The 21,499-nt window shown below is 52.6% G+C and overlaps 3 protein-coding genes across 3 annotated transcripts; all 3 read right to left on the bottom strand.

The window, feature by feature from the left end:
- Window positions 1-53: 53 nt before the first annotated feature.
- Window positions 54-821, bottom strand: UCRPA7_6216 (putative short-chain dehydrogenase reductase sdr protein; the record flags this gene model as incomplete). Its single annotated transcript, XM_007918755.1, has 1 exon — window positions 54-821. The coding sequence occupies one exon, from the start codon at window positions 819-821 to the stop codon at window positions 54-56; it is 768 nt and encodes a 255-aa protein (XP_007916946.1).
- A 1,172-nt stretch (window positions 822-1,993) lies between these two features.
- UCRPA7_6215 (hypothetical protein) lies at window positions 1,994-3,798 on the bottom strand (the record flags this gene model as incomplete). Its single annotated transcript, XM_007918754.1, has 2 exons — window positions 1,994-2,952; window positions 3,012-3,798. The coding sequence occupies 2 exons, from the start codon at window positions 3,796-3,798 to the stop codon at window positions 1,994-1,996; spliced, it is 1,746 nt and encodes a 581-aa protein (XP_007916945.1).
- Window positions 3,799-5,789: 1,991 nt separating this feature from the next.
- Window positions 5,790-6,986, bottom strand: UCRPA7_6214 (putative carbohydrate-binding module family 21 protein; the record flags this gene model as incomplete). Its single annotated transcript, XM_007918753.1, has 1 exon — window positions 5,790-6,986. The coding sequence occupies one exon, from the start codon at window positions 6,984-6,986 to the stop codon at window positions 5,790-5,792; it is 1,197 nt and encodes a 398-aa protein (XP_007916944.1).
- Between the last annotated feature and the right edge of the window lie 14,513 nt (window positions 6,987-21,499).

The following is a 21,499-nucleotide window of genomic DNA, read 5'->3' as shown; positions in this document are numbered from 1 at the left end:
GTACTAGGGAGATCACTTTTTCACTTTTCATAATGACACTAGATTCTCGCGACTCAAAATGATTCCTGAGCTGGCCGCAGGTCAAGCTCGTGCACCCACAGAGTGCTCGGCTGCCTCGCCAGCCACAAGTACGTCTGCCCAACAGCCTCAGCGCTCATCTTCTTGCCCGTACGCGTGTCCTCGCTGTCCTCGTCAATAATGGGCCCATTCGCGATCGTGTGCACGCAATGAACACCAAACTTGCTGTGCTCCTTCGCCACGGCCTGCGCCACCATGCGCGCCCCCGCTCGTCCGGCGCCGTATGCCGCGTAATTTGAGTTCGTACGCATCGCGCCCAGCGTCCCCGTGAAGATGATCGTGCCCTTCTTTGCGCCGCCGGTGTCAGCCAGCAGCGTCTGCCCGCCTTGCTGGGCGTAGATCAGCTTCAGCGCTTCCTGCGCAAAGGTGAACGCCCCCGTCGTGTATGTCTGCAGGCTGTCGCCGAAGGCCTCGGCAGTCTCCTCCAGGAACGGCTTCCTGCTGGCATGCTTGACGTGGTAGATGGCCAGCTTCAAGTTGAGGCCCTGGAAGTCCGGGTGCGCGGCAATGTCCTTGAAGGCTTGTCTGAGGTTGTCCGGCTGTGTATCTGTGGCGAAGGGCTGCAAGATACCGCCATTGGACGACTTCCTCAGGTCCGCCGCGAGAGCCTTAAGATTGTCCGGGTTGCGGGCCAGCAGTGCTACGGCGAGGTTGCCATGTGCCGGATCGGCAAGCACCCGGGCAATCCCCGCCCCGGAAGTCGGGCCAGCGCCGATGATGATTGCTAGACCGTCGGGTGCCATGATTTCGTAGAGGCTACAATCGATTTTTGGATGTGTTTGACTCTTTTCTTTGTGCAGATTTGTCAAGAATCAAGCTAGCGGGGCATCGATTTTGAAGGCATGCCGACGTCATCGATAAATCGGGCATAATTCAGACTTCTCCGAAAACAACAGGGCCATTGACCAATTCGTGAACCTCTATGGAATAGCATGGGCTTCTTTGCCCTGGTGCAGGCTGCAGCCATTAACTGCCGCTATGTCAGGCGTTTTCGGGAGACAGCATCAACCGTACTAAGATATATAAGAGTCCGCTTCCAATAGACGTTCTAGATTAATATGCAGTGTCACCTGTCCATCAAGCCACAGCCTTCTCCTACCACCAACTTTTCATTCTTGCTTTCGGACTTTTCCTTCCAGTGACAATTTGATTCTATAAAATCCTCTACCGCGAGCTGTTGAGGTCCCACCATGATTGACAAATCCTACAGCTACAATCGCCTTGACGGCGCTAGACGCGCCTTTCGGCTTGTGCGCCTCGTCAAGGGATATCATCCCAAACCAGTACATTGCGAGATTTTTCAAGCCCATCTCCATGATATTGAGTGTCTCCCTTACGAGGCACTATCTTATACATGGGGCGGTCAACTCAAGTCCGTCAACATCATTGTCAGCGAAGGAAGCCTGAAAGAAGATGAAGAGAGAAGAAAGTGGTCATGACAACACAGACTATGCTAGTTACCCCTAACGTATTATAAATCATGTAGACACAGACAGCCGGACAATTCTGATTTGGGCAATTTGTAACAAAGATGCCGCGGTAGTCAAAGGTCTCTTGAAAATCCAAGATATCGACGTCAACTATCGTGATAATGGAGGGCTGACGGCACTAGAAATTGCCGCTATTATTGGGATGTGATTGTCATGAAAATCCTCTTAGCTCGCAAGGATGTAAGATTGAATCTCAAACATGACTCACAGGAAACGCCATTGATTTTGACAGCAAAGAACCACGGACTTGCAGTGATAGACACTCTTCTTGAACACCAGAGTATCATAATCGATAGGTCAACTATAGATGGTCGAAAGAAGAAAGTCCTACTAGAATCTTCCCAAGAGTCTTTCGACCTATTCCAGTTCATCGATGCATAGAGCGTTCGACACGAGCGCCGCCAGGTGCCTGGATTTGGGACCTTTTATGCGTAGAACTGTTGTGCAATTCGATCTATGAAGTTCGCTGTTTTTTTTGAAGGTGATTCCTCAACACCGACACCTACTTCCAGTCCCTGTTCCTTCGGAACTTCTGGCATGACAACTTCTGCTTCTTCTAGCTGGACTATGGTCCAACCCTCTTTTATAAGAGGATCGAAGGCATCAGCGAAAATCAGGTAGTCGGCCGTTGTTTTATCATGGTATTTATGGTACAGGTCAGCAAAATGCATCATCCCACAGGCCTCGCCACGCTTCAAGACCTCAGCTGGAGTGTCTTTCTTGCTGCTCTTGCTGTTCTTACTATTCTTCATGCTGTCTCGATATCGTAGAAGAACAGATCCGCAGATACTATCTCGGATGAACGGCTTCCTGTCCATGATCGGAACATCAGTGGCGAAGGCTCCCTGCCTGCACTTGACATAAGCGACGTCGTCGTGAGGCAATCCCTTGTGTCCAGCAAGTTCGGGATGTGCCACTTTTCGGCGAATCTTGGTCAACTCACACCGTCCACCGTATCCATATAAGATCTGTTGACCAGTGACAAAAGACTCCGCTAAATATCTGTCACCGTTTTCTTGGTCTTCCGAGGAAACGAACACCTTGGGAGACACGTTCGATTTCATATCCAGAAACGAATTCTCAAACTTGATGCCATCGTCCAATTGTGCGAGCGCGATATCTGTGTTCTTGATGCGCTCACGAACAAATCCGACTTTCGTGCCCGGCAGACCATTGAGGACGCCTTGCCTGACCTGAAGGATTTCTTTGGTCTTGGCATCTGTCTGACCAACTTGCTCTGAATCAACAAGGCCTTCCCAATTATGCCAGGAACATGTAAGACGTCGTTCTCCATTTCTCTCGATCAGAATCCCAGCCGAGACCGAGCTATGAATGTGACCATTCTTGTCGATAGAACTAATCATGCTTCCTGGGTAGAATTTACCTGACAGAATATTTGTTAGCCTTCAGAAAGAAATAAAGTTGGTGATTTTTAGAACCTACCATCCATGTGCACGTAGTCTGTCTCATCGGCAACCATGCCCTCAAGCTTGGCGGGCTTTGGCTTGATGGCACGAGATCGCCTCGGAGTGTTTGGCAGGGGACCATTGTGATATTCTAGAGAATGAGGGCTTCCTATGAGGTCCATCGGGAGTGTCTCTAGACGTGCGAGGTAGTCTTTGGTCTCCATCTCCGGCAGCTCAATGACCAGAGTATTCCATAGAAGGGATATAGCTTCACAGTCTGTGAATATATGATTGGCGAGGTAAAGGATGACCTCGTCTGGCGGCATCTTCCTCGTTTGCATCATGTCGCAGATGCTATCGTCAAGCGTAATCTCCTCTGCTTGACCATGCTCACCCAAAAAAGGAATGAAGGGCGGATCATTGATGGATCTCCAGACAGCAATTGCTCCTGCAATAGTGAATGGACGTTGATCTTCAGGGGGAGGGTCGCCATGGAATTCAAGTACAATGAAAGGCATCGAATAATCCACCGCGGAGCATCCAAAATTCTCAGCCAGATACTCGAGGAATATTTTCTTGTAATCGCCAACGTTTTTCCATCTCATATCTCCATCAGCCCCGATGAACGAGAATTCTTCAAAGTCGAGCGCAGCTGTTGGGATATCTGGGTCCGAAGGAAGGGTAGTTATTTCGCCAGCGTCAGTTGAGTGGCGACGCTTTGAAGGTGCGATAACTTTGGGATTCTTGACTGGAGAAAACGAAGGTCTTGTTCGTCGCTTCTTGACTGGCGTGAGCGTGAGCTGAGTAATTTGAGGTGCGGCCATGATGCTTGAGTAGATAGACTGTTCGTGCTTGATCACAGTTCGGAATTGCACACCCAAGAAAATGTGCGATGGTGAGGGATCGGCCAGGATCATGACAAGCCGAGGTGGATGATATACAGTTGATAGTACGGATGATGAGGCGAGGATCCATTTAGAAGTGATCGGAGAAAGTTTTCAAAGTTGAATGTAAAGTTTATTGTGTCGAGGAAAGGTGGTCCATGGTCGAGTAAAAGTATGTTGTGGGACGGGGCAGCCTCGTAAAAGTAGCGTGAAGCAAGAGCAGATCACAAAATGTGCCATAGTTAGTTTGGATATTTCAATTCTATTGTCATTCTCCTAAGAAGCTTTTTGTCTGTCCAAAGTTCCATACAGACCTCCTGCCAGAGAAGAGAAAAGGCTATCGTTCCGGATCCCAGCTTTCCCGGTAAGATCATTCGTTATCCATGTATAAAAAAAGAGTCCCCTCCTAATCCTCGTTCCGAAAAAGATAAAAAAGTTAAAGAACCACCATATCTCGTCAATCTGAAAACTCACCCTCCATCAGTCCCTAATCATCGATCTCAAAAGAAGTATAGACATCGCCCAGCCCGAGCTCGAATGGTCGCTCTATCCCCATAGAACCAATAGGGATGGATTGACGACAGTCTAGCTAAGGCGAACGAAGTACGCGCGGAGTAGAAGGAAGGTTCATAAACCATCAAGCCCCTCTAACCCGACTCCAGCGATAATCGTGGTCAAAGATGTCGGCACCAGCATGGCAGTGGGGTTTTGTCCGTTTAAGAAGCCAAAAAGCATTTGAGTTGGGAGAAAACCAGCATCATGTGAAGACGAGTCGCTTGTCCAGCCAACAAAGGAGAGTAGAAGCCAAATGAGCCAAAAACGAATTATGCATTATAAACGGAGAACCCATCCCCTGCCATGTACTGAGCTATTTCCACTCCTATGTACCAGTCCGACAGCCACGCTAGCTAACTGAGCCGGGGCCGGATTCGAGATGAGGACCAAAAAACAACCTTTCAAATCCTGGAACGCCTTTCCTTCTCTTGAAACCCCGTTTCAAAAGAACCATGGCCAAGTAAAAACTTGGCCTTTTTCAGATACCCTATCGTATGCTCGGGCTCACTGCGTCATGCGTAAAATACCAAATTTGTCTGTCCTGAACTCCAAAACATCCGACGAATGATGCTTGACGCAATGTGTGGAAGTGGGAAGAAGACATGGGAAGAATGCCACTAAGAGAATCCTGCGGGGTGAAGGCGCAGGGAGAAATGTACATTGTTGAGTCGGATAAATATGAGGCTCGCTAGGTTATTTATCTTGAATGTAGTGGGGGTCAACATTGTGGAGCTGGTATGGGTATCTCAGAAGGACAACGTCGAAAAAATGCGCGCTTGAAGTCGATAACTCGATCATCGGCGAGTAGACCGGTTCACATGCGGAAATTGCTTAACCCCTAATCGCTGTCGCAGCATGAGCCTCCGTGCCCGAAAATGGGAAACGATCGTACGCAAAATCATTTGGCGACGTACCGGTGAAGGGCTGGAAGCTACCCACCATGGACGCTGGCGAAGGTGAACGTCCAGAGGACTGCCCCGACACCGGTGCCGCGGACCTTGGCTGCCCGCCTGATGGACTACTTGTCCGGTTCATAGGGTTACCGAGGGGTGACGTTGCAGGTGAGGCACCTATTGCCATGAATTGCGTGGCATGCTGGAAATAAGGGTTCGGGTCCTTCGGGTGAAGAGTGTGATGCTGAGCTCCATGTATATGCTGAGGGCCAGAGACACGAGGACTGCTATGAGAACTGGAGTTGGAGCTGTTTGTGGATCGAGTCATGAAGACATCATCAGATCCGTCGAATCGTCCGCCCTTGAGAGTTCCGTCCTTGATCGTGGGGCTTGATTGCTTTGAGCCAAACTGTAAGAAAGTCGTTAGTAAATCGTTGGTCATCCTCGTCAAATCTTCCGGTCATAACGGCCACGGAAACTGGCTCATCCTGGAGTACGTACAAAGCAATATTTGTTGACCAATTCCTCATAGGACGACGAAGCAATGCTCGGTGAAGCAGGTGAGCCTGCACCAGATGCTCCCTGCACGGCTGGTAGCACTTTGTTGACAGCAGCAGCAACAGCAGCTGTCTGGTTTGTCGGGGCGGGCACCTTGGGTGGCTGTGGCCTGGTGATGACCGTGGCAGCTGGTGGAGGAGGAGTCGCCTTCCGTTGGTTAGGCTTCATGTAGAGGCCATCAGGTTTGGTTGGCGAGTCTTTTGCTGACAACATAGCGGCAGACAAAGAAGCACCGAAGTCATATCGGTTGGCGAAAGCTTGGCCGCTGGGCGCGGACAGCCGAGTGGACAGATTATCGCTAGGAATGCTCGTGGATGATTTGACACCCTTCAGCCTTAACGAGGTGGGGCCTTCTCCGAGATAGTCATGAATGGACTGATCGAAGTCAATCTTAGGATTGTCACCAAACTCGTCGAACGCAACGGGCATCGACTTGGGACGACCAACACTAGACGGACTTGCTCGGCGGTTGCTTCGAGGAAGGGCGTTCGCGGGCCTATTGGCAGCGCCGATGACACCCTTCTTGCCGTTCTGAGGCAGCATCTTCTTGCGGAAGTCGACCTGGAAGTTGGTGCCGTTATTGTTGTCCCAATGCTCTTGACCGTTGACATTGTAGCGGATTGCGAAGTACAAGGTCTTGGATTCCAAATTCGCCAGATCGGACAGCTTAATGGTGAAATTAAAGCGATCGTGGCTTGGTCCAGGCTCATTGGAGCGAATCTCGGACATGTACTCTGCAGCAATTTCCGAGGTAGTCTTCCAATAATCGAGCGTGAACCTGCATGTAACGGATTTTTGGAACGCCAGATTGGCCACAGCAACCGATCCTATCAGGCACTTCTGATCCGTGGACAGCCACACCCGTTCCAAACGAACGGGTTGGGCTTTCCGGGCAGGTGTGTCGAGAGGAAAGTTGTTAATAATAATTTCCCACTCGAATGGCGGAGATCGTACGCCCCGCTCATCACCCGGGAAAGGATACTCGTTGTCGCTGTCATAGTTCTCGACGGGCGATGACCCTGCACTGACGGCGAGTGGGCGATCGACCTGGAGGAAATGTCTGACATGCTCAAGATGAGAGTCAAAGTGCACGGCCTTGGAAAAAGTCGGTGTTCCGGGCATACTGGAAGGTCGTCGCCTGGAAGGCGGACGTAAGGCAGGTCGGACGAGCTCGCCCGACTTCTTTCGCACCATCTGGGGTTTCCTCAGAATCTCCTCATCAGTATCTTCCTCCGATGCTGTGAGGGAGTTCTCGGCAGACTTCGTTACTAGAACGTGAGGTTCCGTTACGGATCTTGTGTGAGATATTCTGCGGCTAGGGTGGGCGAGGTCATCTAAAGAACTGGTGCTGAAGCTATGGTGCATCCCTTGTGCAATGGTTGCAGCCTGAGATGGCAAGACGAGAAGGTCACCGGCATCGGGTGCTGCGGGGACCCCTGACTTCGTTGGTGAGCTTTCACGGTGTACGGGAATTTGGCTGATAGCATCGTGCAACTCCTTAAGGTTCTCGATTGTTCGGCCTCTGACCTCCGGCAGATCGTCATCGTCACTAGAAGCAGACGACTCTGGAGGGGAGATGATAGCGCCCTTTGGCATCGACTGGCCGTCCGTGATGGGCGGTGGTGATGCCCGTACGCTTGTGTTCACCATTCCCTTCAAATCCTCCGACGTTCCCTCGGGGCTGATTTGACTAATAGGGCCATTGCCAGCTCCCACCGCCGACGGCGTTCTGCGGTGTTTTGTCAGGTATGAGGCAGATCGGGGTAGAGATGGCCGCGGCGCGCCAGATGAGCCCTGGAATGATGGACGTCGGCTGGCCTCTGGCGACGCGGGAGCTGATGAGGCGGGAGATCTGTGAGAGGGTGGCGTGTAAGGCATTCCCACGGCTGGGTGCCTCACAGGAGGATTGGAACGAAGAGGCTGTCTAGGCAGGAAACGTTTTAAGACAACCGGGAGGCTACACCGTTGTGAAGCAGTGCATGAGGAGATATCGATGCTCGACCTGCAGAAGGAGGGAGCGCTTCAGCTAATCTATAGGTCAAGCGAAAGGCTCTTTGTTAGTTGTTACGCATTTCAAAGTTGGTTGAGAGTCCATGGCAGGTCCGTTATGATGAGGTAGGTAGAGACTGGGAGAGGTGAAGGAGGGGGGGATACGCGAAAAGGAGTCGTAGGGAATTCGGAAGAAGGAGGGTTAGATAAATCTTGCGTGTGGCAATTGTTCGCATGCACGCAAGATTTTTCGGCGATGAGCAAATGAGTGATGAGTCGGCGTTCAAGGCAGAGAAGTGCAGTGAGCAGGATAATTGTCTTTTGACTTACCAATCGAAAAGCAGGAGAGAAGGCGGAAAGCAATCAATGGGAAGAAACTGCAGCGGCAATATTCCAGCAACGAAGCAGGCTCTCGCAGAGATGCGGAGAGGAAGGCAGGGGAGTTGATTGCAACTCGTCTCGATTGTCCTTCGACAAGAGTTCGAGCGCGTTTGGCTTGCTTAGGGCCGGTTGTCCGTCTGGGAGATGACGGAGTAAGCGAGATATTCGAGAGGAAGGTGTCAAGTGGATTTGTCTGGGTGACAAATGCACACTTTTGTCTTCGAGGAGGCTCTCTTTCGGTAGGTTCGGCGGCGGCGACAGCGAGCGAATGCGAGGCTGGCTCGACTCGACGACCTGCACTTCCTTTTCTGAGGCCTGTTTCCTTTTGTTGGATATCCTGTACCTGTCCTGGCCAGTGCTGTCCTTGAGGGTGGCCGTCCGTTCTCGCGGCGATCGGACGCTACTCGTGTCGGGGGGGAGGGAAGATGGGGGAGGAAGGTCCGTCCGTCCTGTATCCTGTTGTTTGACTAATCCGTCTCGACGTCAGCCACGGACGAAGCGGAGGACACACACGCTCTCTCTCTCTTGTCTCTCGACGACGAAGAGGAGGAGGGATCGAGGGTAAATAAGGCAAGCTTGGGTTGGTGGTAGCCCGGCAAAGGAGAGGAATGGGAGAAGTGTGCGGGAGCAGCGGGCTGGCGTGGTTTTGAATGAAGGTGCGCAGCCGCCGCCCACCGTCCACCAGGAATGAAAGCACGGCTGCACCGGTTGGGGCAGGCCAGACAAGAGGAACAAGCCCATACCCTCCACCCACACCCCCCCAAGCAGACCAGGGCCAGGGGCCAAGAACAAGGACAAGGCACTCGAGGGAAGGTACCTACCTGCCTACTGACCGATGCAGACTAACCCACCCTAAGAATTGCATGAGGTGAGGTGAGGCGAGGTGTGGAAGGAGCAATGGAGGGTGTGGCTTTTCGAACTGGCACTTGCGTAATTGACCTTGCACTTGCACTTGCATCAAATGGAAAAGAAGTACCCGATACAGTACGGACGGCACCAATCATGACCAGACAGACGTACCTTTTCGGATATTCCTTTCTTTCGTACTAACCGTGTGAGACACCAGCCGTAATGTGCGATGGCGATGGAGGCAATATGCACGCTGCAGCAAGAACGCTCGCAGAAATTCGCGACAATAGACCGTTATCAAGAGGCGCGATCACGGTAGCACTGCGTCAGGTTGAGGAGGGAAGACATTGGGGAGGGGAGATACGAGACTGATAATAATTCTGTAATAATAACGGATGGGGACGTGCTACTGTAGGTAGAAAAGTACCTGATCATGGAAACAAGCAGGAGCGAGCGAAAGACCTGAGCAGGGAGGCAGGCGAGGCAGGGAAGGAACTTGCAGAGCAGAACAGAGCAGGTGCAGGGGTGCAGGGGGGAGGGGGGGTGTGGGAGGAGTGCACGCAGAGAGCGACCAGGATCTGGGATGCCACGGTACGCTACTGTGCAAGAGTGCGTAGCTGCACAAAGTACTCCGTGCGGCTTGACTAGCGGCTCCTTCTTATTCAGTTCTGTCTCTCCGTTCGCTTCCACTGCCACTGTCAGACTCAAGAAACTCACCCCCAAAAGAGCTCGAGCATTCGGCAACAGCACCTAACGTTAGCCCGGACCAGAGCATGCATGGGTGTGGCATGGTATGGCATGGCCTTACTGCTTCATGACCATGACCGTACGCGCAGCAAGTTGACGTGCGTGACAGGTTCAACATGGCATAGCGTACGATCATCAAGTTTGATTGCATGATGAAGCTCGCTTTTTGTTTGCTTCCATCTCATCGTAGCAGTACCGGTAATCCTGTACTGCACACATACAGCAGCCCAACAAGGTGCGATGTGAAGAGCAGTTACGGTGTCTCCCTGCTCAGGACCGATAGCGGACGGAAGACAGAGATACCGTACTGCCACGGCTCTTCTTAAAGTTACACAAATATATTCCTTGTACCTACCTTTAGGCTCGACCAACACTAAGAGTGAGTGCTTCAGATCTCTCCTTCATTGTGGTACCTAAGCAGTCACATTGAAGAACGACAGTTAGGTAATGTCGGTGTGGTGAGAGTGGCTTGCCTGGTTATTAGGTCTTGAGTGAACGGGCACCGTCCGTTGCCTTGCGCAAAAGCACGCACGTTTCGCATCAGCGAATTTTTTCTTAGATTTTCCCCTACAGCAAAGACGCTGAGTGAGCCAAAAGGGCTAGGTCACAGTACCGTAAGATCTGGAACCGTCCACTCGCCTAGCGCCCTGGTCAACCTAACTTCAATATCGGACTTGTCGAAATTAGGCCTAGCTCTCTCTCTCTCGCGGGTGCCTCTTCCTTTTTTTTTAATGGGCTTCTCACAAAAGTACGACGCACAATTGGGGCTCCACGGGGCGTCAGGGAGCGAGTAATGCAGATTGGACTATTTTAATCTCAAAAAACCAAGAAGACCTAGATATGTAAATAGCTAGGTAGCTCTGAAAGGGAGGGTTTGTTTAGTCAAGGGCTCCACAAGTCGCATCTCTGAACGGTATATATTGGTACTTTAATCATGTAGGTACTGTCAGGTAAGCCGCAAGGAAAAGTCAACAAAACGGTGCCGGTGCCGGGTTCTGATGAGATGAGATTGGGTGGGTGAGCAATCACATCTTACTTGCCGCAAGAGTACCGTACCGGAGGGAATTGCCATAAGCCTACAGGGCAGGCAGGCAGGAGCAATTGGTTGACCTCAGGAAGGCATGGGGGGCTTGCATGGGGGTGCATGTGCAGGTGCGTGTGGCCTGTGCAGCGCTGGGGCACTGTAGTTACAGGGCAAGTTACCTGCTCTCGCCTACCTAGGCACGCTAGGTATTCATTTGTCGTTCGTTCTTGCAGCTGCTGCGAGACATTTGCAAACCATGACGTCGCCGGGGAATTGCTCGCTTGGCCCTTGACGCCCCCGACGTTAAGCAGTCCCAACGCTGCTCCCACTTCTCCGCTGTCTCTCGCTTGACCACGAGGCATAAAGCCACTGAAGCCACACTTTACCAGTCCTCTGATGCTGGTACTCACTAACACGATGACACACGACACACCGTCAGTTCCTTCCGTCTGACTTGTTTTGCCGCTACGATGAATCACCTAGTAGCCCGCTGAATTCCAGTCATACAAGGCAAGAGCGAGCCCGAGAGTGGTGTTAGAAAATTACGGAAAGCGCTGCCACTCGCCAATGGCTTCCTGCCCGTTCTGTCCTGTCACCCTCGTTCCGCCCAATGGATTGCCATACACCCAGCAACAGCATTTCTCACCGCAAAGCGATTGGTCTTTACCTTCCAGGTTGTCTTGACTTGGCTTGTCTTGTCTTGTCTTGCCTGCTTCTCGTTCTTCCATGAAGCCCTACACGATCGCACAAGAAATGTTTACCTTGTTTCCGCCCATCGCTTTCCAGTCACCATGCCGAAATGCCGAGCGAGTGCTGTGCTGGCGTCGCCCATGCTCGCGCTGTTTGTCGCCTGTCTGTGCACGGCTAGCAATCGGCGATGAGAATGAGTAAGAACCAGGCATTGCATCGAAAGCTGGTCTTGAAGTCCGCCAGCAACAAAAGACCAGCGAAATTCAGGCTCCCCATCCATCCAGCGGAGAAGGCACTGAAACAGCACTATGAATCAAGTCAATACACAACAGCCTTCACGCCCTCAGCCACACCGTATGGCTTTCGAGGGAGCTCGGACTGTGCAGATCTGCTCAACGAACAATGTCAGATTCATTTGTATTGATGTGACAGAAAGCCCTTTGGGGCGCGGCTAATCCCATAAGAGGAAGTTCTTGCCTCCATGGGCTGCAGGCATTTTTGTTCTGAGGAGAGAGGCAAAAAAGTCAGAGATAAGCAAGAGCGCCAAGGATGCCGCTACGAAACGCTGGGTCTACACCACCTTTTGAAAAAGCGAGCGAGGGAAAAACCGGCCGGCGACGGGGGTGGCCGATGGCTGGACCACCAGTCGGCCTTCCTCAGCTCGCCTCCAAGTATCTCAACTGAGGCAAGCTTTCGCACGCTCGACTAATCCAAACTCCCAGCTCGCCGGCACGTCCTTATTTTTTCATACGCCGTTACTTCGTTGGCGTCTTCTGCAGTTTCCGCAGGCACCGGCGCCCGTCTAGCGCTACTTGGCGGGTAGTCGAGGGAGAGACGATGTCCCGTTGCGGGAGGCCAGTCGCCCGACGGTCTCCGGCTGTTGTTGTTCCTGACACTACCGTGAATCGCATTATAGTCCTAACAGCATGTGTGGCACTATCCCGTAGCAACCCAGGCCCAGGTAACGCCATCTCGGATGAAGTTTACGTATGCAGTGCTTGGGCATGGACTTGGCCGTTATCAGCCACCTATCGCTCCTCCTGCCTTCAGTGATCCTTCTCGGAACATGCGGCATGGGATAGCCAACGCTTCGATTTCGGAAGGGGGAATTTATATATATATTGAATATATTTGCATGATGGTCGATTCGGACACTCGTATCAATCTAAGATGTCGCCCCCGTTTCAGGGTTTGAGCCGTTAAGCGGCGCCGACGGGGAAGCCCTGGCGGTCGGTCCATCAGGTCTCGCAGCGGCTTGGAACGGCGCATTGCGGACCAGCAAATTGACCAGTGGCAGGAAGCGGTTACAATCTCAACGTAAAGGTAACGCATCTGTGAGATATCGAAACGCCCAGGCCGTCACCACCACATCCGTATAGCATAGATCCATAAAAACTCTGCAAGCCCAAATTTAGGGATGGCCTCTGCACTCGCAATGCATTTCGCCTCTTTCATGTTTCGACAGCTGTATGGCTCCTGGCCGGCTGGGATGTGACCAGGTCAGGGGAGAAGTTGCAGTACAGACAGCGCCATGCTCCACCAGCCATCCTCTTAGCTGCAGGTCTCATCCACCATCTCCGGTCGCCGCTACAGGCCAACATCGATGCCACCTGCAGAATGCGTGTTTCTCGTTTTCACTTGCCCGTCGTACGACTCAGGCCTCACGGACGAGTCCACTGTTTGTCATGACATCTGTATAGCAAGCCTGTTATGAACCTGGAGTCTGGAGATACGTGTAGAGTCTCCCCATGGGGCCATGATCACAGACATCCCATACAGATCAGACATATCAATATCAGTACGCTAAGTCCTCAACCTCTTTAGCAAGCTTCAAAGTACCCTACATTGAAAGTCTCACAAATCAAGGGACCCCCAGGGTTCAAAAGGGGTCCAACTGTACTGCAACTTACATTCACCGACCAGGCGGCACAGGCACACTTGCAGGTACGGCGAGGTTATGGTGTCTTGACTTGGCTTGGGTGCCCCCTCCTTGACTGATACTCACACACTGCTGTTACAAGAGGATGCATTGTCAATCATCCAACTCTGCCTATGCCCCTCATCTCCAACAGCCCACCAGCGTGCAACCTGCCACAGAGACACGGATCCGACGTCTGCTTCGACACATCCAGAGGTTCCATCACACAAAAGGATGGTCGAGGACCATCTCTGCGTCCCGATTCGACACGATCTAATAATCCAGAGCGCAGCAGCGGCTGCTAAATCTCTGCAAGTGCGAGTGTGTCAACAACGTGCATTGATGGGACCCCACGGGTCTCTACCGCCGGAGACTAGTAGACCCCCGCGTAGCCTCTCACCGCGTCTTGTTATCTATGTGGCGATATTGCAAAACTGCAAAACGCATCTGTCCTTGAATCTCTAACGCCCTCCGGAGGGCAACTACGGGTCGCCATTGGTCAAATCTCAATGTTCATGATGGTGGGTTCTACCATCCCTGCCCGCCATCGAGAATCTTAGGGGACCCACCGTCGCGCCAAAATGTCCGTAGCTAAGCCCCTGGCAAGCCTAGTCGATGCCCGTTCCAGGACGGTGTAGGCCACAGAGGCAGATGCTGCAGCGCTGCCAAGTCGCTGAACAAAACTGCGACGATGAATCAAGACACTGTGCACCGTTCGAGCATTTATTCTGTCACGAAATCCACTTTCAACCTCACTTTGAACAGGACAACTCCGACGCGATAGCAGAGCCTGCCTCCGTTTTATTGTCTCGATGATTTGGCTCCTGAGCTAGCTGCTAATGCACTGCGAAGGGGCAGAAAGCGACGCAAAGATTGATCTAAAGGGAGGCAGACATGGCTGGTACACCTTAATGCTGCAATACAGCCGTGATGGATAGTTGAAAAGCTATTACCTAAATTCGAGCAGATGTGCATGCCGTTGGGTTCTATCACACAGTAATCTTTGAACCTTGGGAATGCTGGGCAGTGGATGCTGAAGCCATCCCAACAGGTCGCTGTGGTCCCAACAACAGGAAAACCAACGATGATCGCCATCGACGGGCTCATCTACCACCCTATCAAGCCACTTGCCTGCAGTAGCACCATTCATCATCCCATGCAGCTATTATATGGCCATTTATGGTTATTGTGGTGATGTTCCTTGATAATCTACGTCTCTCCTGAACTGATAAGCCCTCCGAAAACGGCGGCTCACTGTTACACCGTTCAGCGCATCGGTATCAGGCGCCGATCAAAACTGAAGAAAACCTCAGATTTGCAAGAGGATACCCTCCGAGACAAAATCCCTCGTGTTCGCCGACCGCTGCCATCGACGATTGCTTTTAGGGTCGACACTCAGCTCGAATGCTGGCAAAGGCGCAAGGGGTCAAGATCGGCCGTTGCACGGCTCTCGGCTGCCCGCGAAGCTCCACGCGAAGACCTCCAGCGGCGCGCGCGGGCAGTGTGGGTAATAATAATAGCGGGAGATAGCCGCGAGCCTCCAGCTGCTTTAGAGGTTAATCAGTCCAGGTGCGAGAAGATCATCGCAATTCATATCGAGCTGCCTTGAGCTTATTTCGAGCTCGTCTGTTGGATTAGTCGTATGTTGTCAACTCATTACAAATTTTATCAGTCCCTCCACTCCACCCTTGTCATATCCAAGCATCTGAACATCTCCGTGGTTAAGGTCGAGCGGTGGGTAGGTAGCTAGCTGTTGGGCAAGCTTCAAAACATACGGTACCTGTTTTCAACAGCATCCCAGAGGTTTTGCAGTAACGAGCTGGAATGAGGCCCTTTTGCCGTGCAATCACGAGCCACTCTGTAGCTCCTCGTGACCTTGTCTTGCTTCTTGGAAACACGAGCAACGTCGATGCTATCCAGCATTATGCCATTGCTTTCCCCGCATCCATTGATTCGAGGGCTTCTTCAGCAAGAATTGAGAAAACAGCCGCTATCCGGGCTTTTGGGCTCCTGACCAAACGGCAATGCAGATCCCCCATACTTCGCAGTGTCTCAAATATTTGTGTCTTATTCTACGCATTGTATAGGGCATATCCAATGCTGCTGTGGAGTTTGGGGACTGGGGGAGAGTATCTCGACTGCCGTCTTCTAAACTTCCGTTATGATTTTAAAGTTATTGTTCCGCTACTTTAAACGGTGCAACATAGCATACCGAAGCATGCTTGGCCGCCCGACGCTGACTCGACAGTATACTCGCATACAAAGTACCCTCAATCTAGAGTAGTGATATCGTGCAAAATGAACTTTGGGAACCGCATCTGGGCGTTGTCACATTGGTCAATTCAGGGTTTGCAATCGAAACTGTCTACCACACCTATCATGCGACTGGAAGTGTAGGAACCTGCCTGGAGACCAACCCGCGCTCACACTGTGAGGACTTGCAAACCTATTTCGGCTGGTCGCCTTATTACGACGCCCCGGGCGTCGCGCTAAGCTGCGTGAGGCGTGTGCATACAGTAGCATGCATGTGTTCTGAGGAGACCAAAAGACCATTGCAGAGACACCTTACCTTGCAGCAGGCCTGCTTTGCCTGCCTCACAAGCGTTTTGCGACGCCTTTTGTCTTTCTGAGGGAACAGATCTACGACTGCGGCGCGTCGCTCGCGCAAGCATCTGGCTCTACCTTGTCTTTCCTGGCCTTGGCCTGCAGATGCAGATGCAGATGCAGCAGTTACAGTTGCAGTGAGCTTGTAAAGGAGGAGGGAGAGTGGGGAGAGAGATCTTAGGGTTTCGTATCAGAAGGAGTACCATCTCCTTCCTCGCAGTCTCTCGCGAGGCGGTGAGCAGCTATGCCTGCCTGCCCTTGCCTTATCGCGGGCGGCGGGATCGACACAAATCTGACAGAGGGGACGAGGGGACTTCTCACTGCCGGCTTCCCGCTCAGATAGTGTCGTTGACCTCCGGCATCCGAAAGACACTGAGCGGGAGGAGTAGTAGTGACGGTCAGGATACGGGACCTACTAAAAGCGTGATCTTCAGAGGCCGTCTCAGCGTCATGAATAAGAGTAACATGATTCAAAACTTGATTTGAAAGCTGAGGACAGGGTCTGCTGATGCTGGAACTGGAACTGACTACAAACCTGCTCAGGCGTGCGTGTAGGCATTCCGGTCTACCCGGCACAACCGACTGATTAGAAGGAAGTCTATCTGGATGATGATTAGCAAACAGCCTCCCGGATTGACTCCTGCCAGAACGTGTACTGCATAGTATGGTGTGGGCTACCAAAGGTCAAGGCAGCCTTCTTCTCGAGTGACAAGATCTCGGAAGGGCTGGGAGCCTAAGTCGGAACCGACCCGATTTTCCAATGTCGTTATCTCTGAATCTGAAGAACTGGCCGCCAAGGTGCGACAACTACAGTCGAGTATGGAGGGGGTCCAGATAATCGCAGAGATAATCCACCTCTCTATCTTCCAGTGACTATCTACGTAGTCGCCATCATGATCTGATTATTCGTGACCGAGGATTATGGGGTCGCTTGCTTTGATTTTTGCGTGCTTCGCTTTCTTCAGCCTCCCAAGATGCCTAGGGAGCTAGGCCATGTGTAGTATTTCTCACTCTTGGCAGATGGGCTCATACTGCAAGCTCAGTGGACTTGGCCCATCTTGGCTGTACCGTCTGAGCACTAATGTGCTGAGAGATACATCAGACCACTGGAACCAACCTTCCAGGCTGGAGGGGCCAGGCCGACCTTCGGTGATAGCAAGAATGTTCTATAACCCAGGGTCGCTCAGCTGCCAGCCGGTGCCAGCTGTCAGACCCGGAGGGGGGTGTGCGGAAAAAAGAACTCAACATCCCATTCATTGCCTGCCGCCATACCTACCTATTACCCCTCCAGTCCGTGCTTGCACCGAAGAGTAAAACACCAAGAATGGAAACAGCCATTGGCGAATCAGACTCGTCGAGGAAGGCACCAGCCGCTGCTGTGGCTCTTCATTCGTGCACTGACCATCAAGTCCACATTTTTCATGATCAGAGATCTCTGTCTTGATGAGTCTCGGCCGGGTCGGACTTCTGACTAAGCTGCACACTGACACACGATAACAGTCCACGATGATTTCAGCCTGCGAAATCCGTCGCAAAGCGATAGCAATGAAATGCCATTGCCCAACAATGCACGCGAGCAAACTCCAGGCGGACCATCGTGAAAAAGCGTCCTTCGTCCCGTCGGCACTAAATTACTGCAACGTCTATTTTACTCAAACGTCATCTGTGCATAATACTCCGATTGTGCCGCATACTTCCCATACCTCCACGTCCAATGTCCCGCATGACAGGGCGCCATCCTGCTGTCTCCCCTGAAGCAGCAGCTGCTGCTGTCTGCTGCGACGATGGAACGACATCTCGGATAAAGCGGTCCTTCTTCGTTCCTATGTGTGTCTAAGACGCATCCATCTGGCCGCCAGCGGGATGCCAGAATTCGACTTCCTCCTGGGGAAAGCGCCAGAGGGCGAGGGGGAGGGGAGATGGACAGCATCCGCCATTGCAAAGGAGGCTGTCGCGGTTGGGCGGGTTAATCAAATCAAAGTTGTCCTGCTGCATCAAATGTCAATGAGGATGGAGGATGGAGTGGACTTCTCTCCACCACCATGCGACTTGACCCGCCGGCGTAGTGTAGTGTAGATGCAAAAGAGAAGTGAGAGGACCACAGGACACACGCTCCGCGGGCGGTTCAGAAACGGGGCAGATTGCCTGTGGAGGGGGAATCGCCTTCCGCAAAACCCCATGTCCACTTCGCCATCCTTTGCGCACGCGGAATTGGCGGTCGGGCCATTCTGCGATTAGCAGTCTGCTCTATTATTATGCCGCCTCCACCGCATTTCGAAACTAACCGTACCAGACAAACAGACAGCAACCACACCTGCCTGTCAAAGTCTGGATATGCTCGGCTTCAATTTAACCAGCGGGAGGTCTAAAGCAGGAGAGAAGCACGAAGGGTCATGATTATCAGGGACAAAGTGACAGGAGGGGACCCTGAGACGTCTCGATCGACATGGGATCGCTACTGGCATACACAGCTCAAGAGCTTCGAAAAGAGCTCTCGAAGCTGTTTGTTGAGAGCTTTGAGAGCTGTGCGAGCTCAAGGGGGATTGAGGATCGAGCAGTTCAGCGACAATCTGCCCGTCCTGCCCTCCCCTTCATCGAGATGGTGGTGGTGATGCCTGCCCTCCCGCCGCACTAATACCTCCTAGCCCGCTGCAACCCATCGTAGCCCGAGTCCACCAGAGGTACCCCGGCGCGGGGGGGCTCGAGCGAAACGACCTGCAATATACCAGCCCTGCCCAGCGCGCTAGGTGAACTGTGCATGGCCGGTGAGCATGGATTCCATGGTGGACCTCGCTAGCTGGTCTCCGCTGATCGACGAGGGGCCTGCCCCAACAGGCTGGAGACTGTGCCAATTTTTTCTGGATGGTGAGCCGCCAGCCAATCGCAATGGAGGCTCGCCTTTCTAAAGTTTCCGGTGGCCTTTTGGTTAGACACGTCTTGTTGGTTGCAGAGCTGCAGTCCGCGACTCAAGCATCCTCTCTTTTGATAGCAAAGGCCAGGACCGCATAGCGTGCAAGCGGAACTCTCTGGTGCGAGTGCAGGAGCTCCATATTCGACTCTAACTAGCACCTACACTACAGGCAATATTGAGCTCGTCTGCGGCCTAATATCCAGTGAAGATGACAAAATGTCTCTGGATTGGGTGTGTGGATAGAGTACCCAGGGCAACGCGCAGGAATGGAGTCTACGTGGAGGGAGGAGAAGGAATACGGCGTTGAGCTCCTCCAAAACGGCTGCGCCCACGATGTTGCAGTTCCCCGCAACAAAGAGCTTCCAACTGTGGAAGAAGCAATACGAAGTCCGGGGCTCTCAAACAGCCCATTCCAGGAGCAGGTCGCCTGACGGACGATCAGAATCGTTCGGGATGCCTTCCGAGCTGAGGACATTTGGCAGCTTCATTATATCTCCTCCGAGCGGCCCGCTGGGTAAAGCTTCACTGATTCATTTCCGGCGTGTCAAACTCTCCCTACAACATTCCACCGAGCGCTGAACATGGCATATGCGAGGCCTGTGTAGGGATGGCTTGCTTTGTCCTCCGGACCAGAACCCCCGCAAGCAAACATTGCGGTGTATTGAATGTTAGGTTAACTTATGAGGGAGCCAGGGAAGATTGCGCGCATACGGGCCTCGCCGTAAGAAGACTAGTCGGGATTCCACGATGCGTCTGTCGGTCATCAATGACGTAGCCGCTAGTTTCAAAGCCTCTGCCCACCATCGGGCATTTGGAACGCAATCGATTGTTTTGCCTGCGCCGCCAAGGTGTCAGCCTCTCTGGCTAGCAGTTCCCAGCAGCACCCAGAAGGCTTTACCGCCTATAAGTGGCCCCCGCTTATGGGGCTGGTCCTGAGGTTACAGCGCTCCCGTGCGCTAAGACGGTCCTGCTAGCAAGTGGATCTCCAGGCGGTTATAGGCCAAGCTCCCCTGTAAATTGGCGCTAATCATTACTGAAATTTTCCTGGGCATGGGTGAAGCTGCGCCTGGGTGGATTTGGTGAGCTGAGAACAAGATGCTGGGCCGGGCAGTCTGTACTGATCCTCCTTTGCTAGCGAGATTTCCGGACATCGCTGAGGCGAGCAGGCTAGAAGAATCGCATCTTCGCTGTTGATGCTCTATCGAGGCCGGCTGTCGTATCAGAAGCTGTACAGCGGGTCCTTTCTCAATTTCATCTCTTCCTGCCGTAATTCCTCTTACGAATCTGAGATTCAAGAGTCTTTTCGCGAGAGTAAAACCAAGGCCACTATCCTGGTCAGCTTCTAGTTGTGCCTAAAACTATCCCAGAGCGATGGTGACTTGTCACCGCTTAGCTTCATCCCGCCCGACTCCGTTCATGCTGGCCAAGTTTCGACATGTCCCTCATCTCCGAAGGTGGTGATTTTTTCGCGGCGTGGATGATTCGCAGCTGTCCCCCGCCAATGCAACTGTTGCTTTTCTTTGCTGTTTTCCGTTCAGCTGACCAGTAGAGCCTTGCTGATGACGTCTGAGGAGCTCTTCTGAGATGCGCGAAAGCAAGGCAAAGCTGACAGGCATGGGGCAAATATCAAGAAATCAAATTGCTCGCTAAGACACTTCAGCTCTTCTCTTACAGGGCAAGGAAACGATCTGAAACGGCGTCTTGAGTCTTCGCTTCGGGTTCCAAGTCCACGCCGGCCCTGAAGATCACCGTGGCAGGTGGCTCACCCCACGCCGTCGGTAAGCTCTGGTGCCTTGGAATATCACAGCTCTTCAATATCCCATCCCATCCCAGCTCGATTCGGCTCGTTCCGAAGATTCCTCTCCTTGTCACTTTGATCCTTTAAGCAAGCACTTTTCTCGCACTTGTGATGTCGTCACTTTGATATTGTTTGATTTCCAGCATCTGTATGGCTTGGCATTACCCCAGGCCACGACCCATGTCCTCGGTACCTGGCTGCGAAGTTTCCAGTCTAAGCTCGTGGCCTTTGACTGGCCGTGCCCGTTCGCTGGCTCGCAGGCATCGTGGACCACCTGACCGGCACTCCTTGCGTGATGATGTGACTTGTCCAAGCGGGCATCGGCACGCGCAGACGCTTGTCTCCTCGTGGGATGATGTGGGTGACGCGGGGCATCCCGGCGTGGGCAGACAGCAAGCAGATGAGCTCGTCGAAAGCCACTCCTGTCCAATTGCCAGTCACCGCCGCGTGGCTGCCCAGCAGCAAGAATCCTGTTTCGAGTCCGCACATGCTCATACCCCCGCGCTATCGAAGCCACAAGATGGCGCAGCCAACGAGCTCGTTGCGCTTACCGGGATCGTCACCGTGGAAGGAAGGCTCGCCTACAATGGCACCCCCAGGTCAGGTCCCAGGTTCTCTGGCGCCGTGGCACACGGCTCAGAAGCAGGGCTTGGGCCTACTCTACAGGCATTATCACGGAAGTTCGGCGTTGATGGCTTCAGGGCACAAGTATTCAGCCAACTAA

Source organism: Phaeoacremonium minimum (assembly GCF_000392275.1).
Source record: "Phaeoacremonium minimum UCRPA7 unplaced genomic scaffold PA7_03_scaffold_455, whole genome shotgun sequence".
NCBI classification, from domain to species: Eukaryota; Fungi; Ascomycota; class Sordariomycetes; order Togniniales; family Togniniaceae; genus Phaeoacremonium; species Phaeoacremonium minimum.
Note: the sequence above shows the minus strand (reverse complement) of the source record. Positions and strands in the feature narration are given on the sequence as shown.